The sequence below is a fragment of the Sinocyclocheilus anshuiensis genome, unplaced genomic scaffold (assembly GCF_001515605.1).
Source record: "Sinocyclocheilus anshuiensis isolate Anshui unplaced genomic scaffold, SAMN03320099.WGS_v1.1 scaffold79, whole genome shotgun sequence".
Lineage (NCBI taxonomy): Eukaryota > Metazoa > Chordata > Actinopteri > Cypriniformes > Cyprinidae > Sinocyclocheilus > Sinocyclocheilus anshuiensis.
The window spans coordinates 1,530,921-1,539,623 of NW_015548213.1; the positions used below are offsets into that span (position 1 = coordinate 1,530,921).

Below are 8,703 nucleotides of genomic sequence, written 5' to 3' on the forward strand. Positions count from 1 at the left end.
ACACGCACACACACACACACTCACACACACACACACACACACACACACACACACACACACAGACAGACGTTTGCCAAAACCACATTAATAACTGCACTTGTAAATATCAGATTTGCACAGAAATAAATCAACAGATGCCAATCTACATTACAAATCCCTTGTGATCCATTCATTTATCTTCATTATCCACTGGAGAAACTGGACGGGTTTGTTACATATTTCAGAGTATGTGTGTCAGGTAAAAACACAAGTTTTTCATTCATTCCAAGAATATACCAGCATTCTGGAGCTGACCGTACTGTAAGTCAATATCATTTAAGCTCTCTGTAGTATTTTATGCTGTCAGAGGCTTTTGAGTGCATCTTAATATTTTAAATGTGTTTCTGTTTTAGTCAGTGTGTGGCATTGTGAGTATCAATACACAACTCAAAACCTCATAGCTGAACCCACACCTGCAAAATAGGAGGATTATGGCAATCTTATGACAGTCTGTGCCATAGATCAGTGGTTCTTAACTGGTGGGGTGAGAACTTTTCTTTCAGTGTCACATAAAAAAATGCAATAAAATATTTAAAAAAAATGCAATAAATACAATAAAATATTTTGTTTCATTAAAATAGTTAAAAAAAATATATATATAAATTAAATTACAATATATAATATAAAAATATTACTTTAATAAATCACAATGTTATTTTGAAATTGGTCGCATTGCAGACCACCCTTGTTTGAAAAATGGCCATGCAAATGACTTTATATTTAATTATTCTAAGCATTTTTCTTATTACAAATGTCTTGATGGCTTAGTTTTCCTTCACTTTCAAGCTTTTTAGGATTTGAAAATTACTGGCTTTGAAAGTAACATTCATAGTGTAGCTGCTTGCTTTTGAATGATAGCTTTAAATAAAAACGCAGTATGCATACTCAGCCTCTTTGTGGCCCATATCACTATGGCAACTGTGAAGAAACCCTTGAGAGATCAGATCAGACCATCACATATCTCTTGAGAGACAAGCTCATTTATGTCAATTGTGCTTTGAGTTCCCCGGAAATCCCTCTCGAGGAGAGTGTACAGATCAATTCTGACACCAAAAAGCTTGTGTTCTTTATATTTTTGAAAGCTCTTGCCCTACTCGATTGCCTAAGCAAGCTCATGATATTGTGTACTAAACACCAAGACATATTCAAGCAGGTTTTAATACCAAACAGTAATTTCCGAGTTCATTTCTGTTGAGAGTGAACAACATGCCGATATTATTCAAAGACCTGACACCCGCTTTCTCTGACTAATGATGCTTCATTGATGATTTGTAATTAGTATCAGTTTGCATTTTATTGTATAGCCAACACTTCGGGTAAGGAGAGGGTGAGGAATGTCACTGAGATGGACAATGGTATGAATGCATTGTCTTTGATGACGATTAGATGCAATGCTGGGAGTGAGCATTAATAAACATGGGATCAAGTGAATCTCGTGTCAGTTCAAACCATGAACATACACACACACACACACACTTCTAACACTCAGATATACACACACACACACACACACACACATTCCCACACAAATGAAGGTAGCAGGTTAATGGCATAAGTAAGGGACTCAGGAAAGCTTACTTGGTGGTAATGGTTCATCAACACTTGGGTGATGATGGGGATCAGGCCGGAAAGCAGGAAGCTGAGTGATTGCATGATGACGGCATTGCATATGACAACTGCCTACAAACAAAATCAAATACAGGCCCATGACTTATGACAATCTACATATGCCATAAATCAGTGGTTCTCAACTGGTGGGCTGAGAATTCTCCTGCCAGTGTCACACACACACAAATCTAAAAACTGCAATAAATATAATAACTAAATCAAATATTTTTTATTGTCTATATATATATATTTTTTTTTATATACAATTTTGGGACTCTATTGTGTTTAAAATCTAGGTTCTGAAGCAAAACAAGTTGAGAACCACCAGCATGAATAATATATAGGCTGAATTCAGGACCAAAATTGTCAAAATGTTACACAAATTACCTGAATTCGCCCTATATATGTAATATCTCATAAACAAATTCATTGAGATATCATGGACCAGGTAGCCTTTCTGGTGACTGTCTATTAAATGTGGGCAGTGAAGGTGAAAGACTAATTAGAGAGTCATTATCGGTTCTCAACAGGTAGAGATCATGTTCAACAGTAACTGGCAGCCAAACTCATCACAGGGCAAACTAGAAAGCAACACTGCAGCAATTATACGTGGTGTGGCTTTCGTTTAATGATGATGTTATGTGACAAATTCTGCCTGTGCTTTAATGAAGTATAAAAACAACCCATTACAACGACTTAACCATAGAAAGCTAGCTGAAAAAGTGTTATGAGAGTGTTTCAATAATTGCTATGTCCAGTACCATACTACTAGTTACATTTCTGTAGTATGCAGTGTGTATAACCAGTCAATATGCACATAGATGACCAACTGCATACAGTTACATTTTCAACATCGCTTTCTGTCAATTTATAAGACATTTAACACAATACTGGATTAAACATACAAAAATAGCAATTTAATTTCTTTGGTAACTATAATTACAATTATAATAAAGAATAATATGTGAATTATGCATGCCATGCAATGAGGACATGTGACAAAAATCTAGCATACTAGTGATGTTAGCGTTTAACTGTTTATCTTTTCATACAGTATACGGTTTCACAAAACTAGTAGGGGCAGTATACAGTGTATACTGTGCAGTATGCAGTATGTCAGCATTCCATTCTAAACACAACTTAAGTGCTCATTAAGCTGGATGCTAACATGATAATACAACGGAACTTCCGAAACCAATTGCTCATTGGGATTAGTGGGATACTAACAAGACATAGTTGGAAGCTATTTCTTCAAGTAACCATGCCATGTAACGAGGAATTGTGACAACCATCTAGCATACTACATTATATTGTGCAGTACGCACTACGCAGTAAGCCATAGGTCTTTAACCCTGCTCCTGGAGACCCACTATCCTGCTAAGTTTTTGGTGCGTTTCATTTGTACTCAGAAGTTGGAAATTCCGAGTTCCCAGTAGGAACTTTTAACTGGAACACCCCTAAAGTCGGAGTTCTGACTCGGAAACTCAGAGGAAACGCAACAACCTTGACTTCAGAATCCAAAATAGCAGCTCGGCCGAATTGTTCAACAATATGAACCGATGAGCAAGCTTCTCTGCAAACTGCGCATTCATCATTAGTTACAGGACTGACCCATTGATAAGTTTCCCGTTCAGCCCTAAATCTGGAGAGCATTCTGAACATAACTCAAGCTAACATGAAAGTAACTAAACTTATGAACTCAACTGCTCACTGGGATTAGCGCAGGAGTGTCCAGTCCTGCTCCTGGAGGGCCACTGTCCTACAGAGTTTAGCTTCAACCCCAATTAAACACACCTGAACAAGCTAATCAAGGTCTTACTAAGCATACTAGAAACTTCCAGGCAGGTGTGTTGAGGCGATTTGGAGCTAAACTCTGCAGGACTGTGGCTCTCCAGGACCGACATTGGCCACCCTTGGGCTGCGTTCACACTGCGACTCTTACGGTGCGTTTCCACTGGCACATAGTGAGCACAGCAGAGTGAGCTTTTTCAATTCATTCCTATGGAAGTTGAGCTTAAACGCTCGCGCGGTGTATTATGGGATTGCGGCGCGGAGAAAGCGTTGACAGCGGCTGAGAGCGTCAAAAAGATTGGGCATTCCTCGACTTTATGCAAATGTACAGCGATAAACGCCAGGCGACAACCAATCAGTGTGAAAGGAAGAAGATGAAAAGTAAACAGGGTGTTTTTCAGAGGCGTGCTCTGCCCTAAATTTGACACGCCCCAAAGCAGTGGCGTTGTATCATTGCCAGCGGCACTGAGCGCAGATTTGACGCTGTAGTGGAAACGCACCGTGCTCAATTCCAACTTTTGCTCAGATCCAATTTTTTTGTATAGCTGTTCACATTGTTGTTTAAAATGTAGCCAATATCAGATTTACAGTTTGAACATGTCATGTTTCTGAACTGACCCGCATGCGCAAAACAGGTTTTTACAGGTTTTCACAGGTTTTCACAACAAAATCTGCCCAATTGCTTCTCAAAACTAGTCCAAAACTAGCCCAATCATGTTCTGAGGGGTAAATATTGCTCTAATGGGGTCGCGTCAACCCACGAATTTGAAAAACAACCCACTGCAACAGTGGCTAAAAGTAGCCCAATTCCGCAGGGAAACAGTGGATTTGGCAACACTTGTGCAGCGCGCCGTCATATGGAAGTAAACACGGAGGACATAAAGTAAGCGATTATGAGTTTTTAAACTTTTATGATACAAGCCCTCATGTTTTGCTTGTATATACAGTTGTCACTGTAATCCTTATGAGTTCTGACACATCACACTTCCACTGATTACCTTTCGCAACTGTCTTGATAACTTTGGGTATGTAAAATCTTTGAAGTGTCCTAATGATAACAAATGTTGACCTAGAGCAGGGGTGTCAAACTCAGTTTCTGGAGGACCACAGCCCTGCAGAGTTTAGCTCCAACCCTAATTAAACACACCTGATCCATCTAATCAGGTCCTTCAGGCTTATTTGAAAACTAGATGGTTTGCGTGTTGGAGCAGGGTTGGAACTAAACTCTGCAGGGCTGCGGCCCTCCAGAAACTGAGTTTGACACTCAGAATGTTAAATGCCCCAGTATGCCACTGTAAAAAGTTTGACAACCACTGGACTAAAGGGATGCTAACATGAGATAAAATTAATCAAATCATTTCATTGACAATGAAACATCAACAATCCCTGTGCATTTGAGCAACTGCTCCAAGCAACACGTTTTAGCAAACATCCAAGACTTTTCCGCAATGCGTAATTTGGACAAAGCTCCTCACCTGTTGACCTTACACTAGGCCCAGGTACTGGTGAGATCTCCACCTCCCCTTCTCTCTGGGGACTTTCTTCCGATGACGACTCCCTCCAATGAAGCAACCCGTCTCCTGGCTCCCTTATATCTGGACTCTGCACTGAGTCCGAGACGGATTCAAAAGCACTGTTCTCCTCCTCCTCTTCCTCCTGCGAGGAGAAAACGGTGCTCTCCGACAGACGGGTGCTGTCAACTGAAGAGAGGCGCATGTGGCTGCAAAGATGGTTACGCCCCTCATAACCTGAGTTACTGTAACAGGAAGTGCTGTAACAGGACGTGCTGTAACAGGAAGTGCTGTAGCAGGAGTTATCACACAGTTCGCACTCACTCTCTCGAGGTTCCCTTCTGCTTCCGCCTCCACCACCCACTTCCATGTGTTCGCTTTCCAGTCGGAGGGTGGAAGGTGAGGGTCTTTCACCTTCCAAAAGTTGGTTGATTTCAGACAGGCGCTCGATGGAGAGGCTACGTGGTAGGGTACGCCTGCAACAAGGCCTAGGACACTCGGGCACAATGGATGGAGACTGGGCTTCTGAGACCTCGTCTTCTTCCTCTTTGTCCTCTTGGGGTTTCAGAGTGACTTCCTCAGAAGATTCCCGATCAAGTACCTCGTCTTCATCTTGGCTGTCATTGTGGCACTGAGCTGATGGCAAGCTGTGCAGCAGATGATGAATGCGGATGTAGTGAGAACGTGGTGTCTCTGGTTCATCACAGGCCGAGGCGATGACCGTCTCTAACTCGGACACCGAAAGCGAACAGGGTCGGCTCTTGCGCTTCAAGGCACTCCGCATCCTTGGCGAACAGGGTTCTTCCTCATTCCCATCTCCTTCCAACTGCTCTGAGCTTGTGCATCTCTCAACCTCTGCATGCTCTCCAGTAGGTCCCATTCCAGTTGGTCCACCCGTGTCTTCAGCTTCATGGTTCTCCAGAACCTCCAAAAGAGTCTCAGTCACAGTATCCTCCTGCATCTCCTCGGACTCTGTTTTTCCAGGGTCTTGCTCCGCAGTTTCTCCTTGAGTGGCATCGCTCAATAGTGTCTCTGCTCGAGCTGTTAAAAGCTCATCAGCTGATCCTTCTGCTTCTGGTTGGGTATCCTTACTGGGCTCATCTAGAGAGGTGAGCAGCACAGCATCTTGGGTCTCTACCTCTGGAGGACTTTCGTTAGGCGGCTCCAGAATGTCAGGTCCCAAACTCAATGCATCCTCCAGAGGCAGATCAGAAGCTGGTGGTAGGTCCTCATTGGGCTCCTGCTCAGGTGTCGTATCAAAGATCGACATTGCATTGAGGGACACCTCCTCATCATCTACCAGAGAGAATAAGCAAATCTGTCAATATGGTTAAACAGATCAGCTATGAAATAACACAAGATACCTTTAGCAATAATCAGTCTAGAAATCCCAAACCAATCTCACAGGAAAATGCAACTATTTCTTAAGAGGTGTATGAATTTGTACAAAAACATACAATATTTAGAAAAAGTAGTAAGCATGAAGGTCCACCCCTACAAACACATATTAATGCCTTATTCTGCATGACCATTTTCTACCTCAGCCCATACCTAAACATAACTACTACAAACAATTACCTTACTATCAATAAGCAGCAAATTAGGAGTTTATTTAGGGAAAACTCTTAGTGAATATGTGTCCCCTAATCTAAAGTGTTACTGAAAATTCATATGAACTCGCAACCAATTCAGCAAAACGCAATATACTTAAATGGCCAGAAGATTGTTTTGGAAACTCCCTGTTTTAAGGAAATTGCTCTGTCACCTGTCATCATTTATTCACATCGGTCCAAACCGACACATTCTAAAGGACACATTCTAAAGAATATTCACACCACTCTTTCATTGGTGTTAACTGTTGGTATTCAGTTTTTTTTCTCTCTTTGTATTGCATGATTTTCATTCTATTTCATTAAGTTTGTTACCTCAAGGGAATCAAATGGTTCATAACATATGGACTGGAAATACAGTATGTTACTAATATTTAGCTTCATTCCTGACCTTCCCAAATGGCTAATCATTTATTAGATTTATAAAAATAAAAAAAAATGAATTCATAGTAAAATAAATAAATAAATAGAAGATTGTCTTTAGCTTTATTGTACTCATTGGCTTATCAGAATATAAATTATTTTTTTGATGAAAATATTTTTTAAAAACCTTTTTAAAGTAAAATAATTGTAAAATGTTAATTAAATTCATAATTTAAAAATAATTCAAATATAATTTTTTTATTTAAAATTTTAATCAAAATTTAAATTGACTTTATTATACCCTTTGGCGTATCAGAAATAAAAAAGGGGATTTTTTTCAAATACTTGTAAAAATATATTAAATTCCTCATTTAAAAAATAATACTAAAAATACAATTAAAATACGTTCAGCTATTGTTATTGGCTTTATTGTACCACATGGCTTATCAGAATATAAAAAATTATTTATTCTGATGAAATTCATTAACAATTTGTATTTTTTAAACTTAAAAAAAGTAAAATACTTGTAAAAATGAGTTCAATTCATAGTAAAAAAAAACAACTGATTTAGCTATTGTTATTGGCTTTATTGTAGCCCTTGGCTTATCAGAATATAAGCGTGTGTGCGTGTGATAGAATGCTCTTTGTGTTCTGAGACGCTAAGGTGTTGCTATGCAGTTGCTAGGGTACCCAGGGTGGTTGCTAAGGTGTTGCTATGTGGTTGCTATGGTACCCGGGGTGGTTGCTAGGGTGTTGCTATGCGGTTGCTAGGGTACCTGGGGCGGTTGCTTAGGTGTTGCTATGCGGTTGGTAAGGTACCCGGGGTGGTTGCTAGGGTGTTGCTATGTGGTTGCTATGGTACCCAGGGTGGTTGCTAGGGTGTTGCTATGCGATTGTTAGGGTACCCGGGGCGGTTGCTTAGGTGTTGCTATGCGGTTGGTAAGGTACCCGGGGTGGTTGCTAGGGTGTTGCTATGCATTTGCTTGGGTACCCGGGGTGGTTGCTAAGGTGTTGCTATGTGGTTGCTAGGGTACCCGGGGCGGTTGCTATGCAGCTGCAGCGGTGACGGAGTCTATGAAAGCACACGACTGGCTTGTTTTGTTCCTTGTGGCAGTTAAACATAGAATCACGATTCTTTTTCAAGGAGGCACCTAGGACTTTTTAGGACGGCTTTTCAATCAGCGCCCCACAAGCCCAAACTCAGCGGCTTCTGCCATCACAATGACATTAAGCCAAAGCCCCTCCTTGCTCCCATAACCAAATCCAGTGTGTCCTCAAACGTTCTCTGGAAAGACACGGCTCAGAAACACATTACGCTAGTTACAGACAGACCACAACTGAGCAGAAGACAACAAACACAAGCAGAGGAGAACTGCTGTCCAAATGCATTTCATTTAGATGTTCAGGGGTTGCATGTTTATGTGCCAAAGGCTGGTGCAGCATTAATGTAGCAGCAATAATTCATACAATTAAGAGAAAATAGTTGCAAACAGGTGCATGCTTCAGAGGGAGGATACTTTGAGATGTATTCTTCAGAGATACATTTAATGCTGTAAAGGTACAGATTTACAGCTGCTTACAGCACTAACAAAAAGTACCAAAAATAGCATGGTATTACTATGTTTTTTGGCCACAGTACTATAGTAATATAGGATGACAAGACCCTTTAAACACTCAAACTGGAACATGCAGAATCAAACTTGATTTTAATCGAATGCAAATAACAAAACAAACACACACACACACACACACACATACACACACACACACACACACACACA

At 40.5% G+C, this 8,703-nt stretch overlaps 1 protein-coding gene across 1 annotated transcript in view; it reads right to left on the bottom strand.

Annotated features, from left to right (window-relative positions):
- Window positions 1-8,703, bottom strand: part of LOC107653791 (E3 ubiquitin-protein ligase HECW1-like) — a 63,502-nt gene that overhangs the window by 19,618 nt on the left and 35,181 nt on the right. Inside the window, exons 7-8 of the mRNA XM_016440613.1 lie at window positions 4,914-6,267; window positions 1,618-1,719 (exon numbers count right to left, since the gene is read on the bottom strand). Of these exons, the coding sequence (XP_016296099.1) occupies window positions 1,618-1,719; window positions 4,914-6,267 (1,456 nt within the window). The remainder of the gene's footprint in view (window positions 1-1,617; window positions 1,720-4,913; window positions 6,268-8,703) is intronic.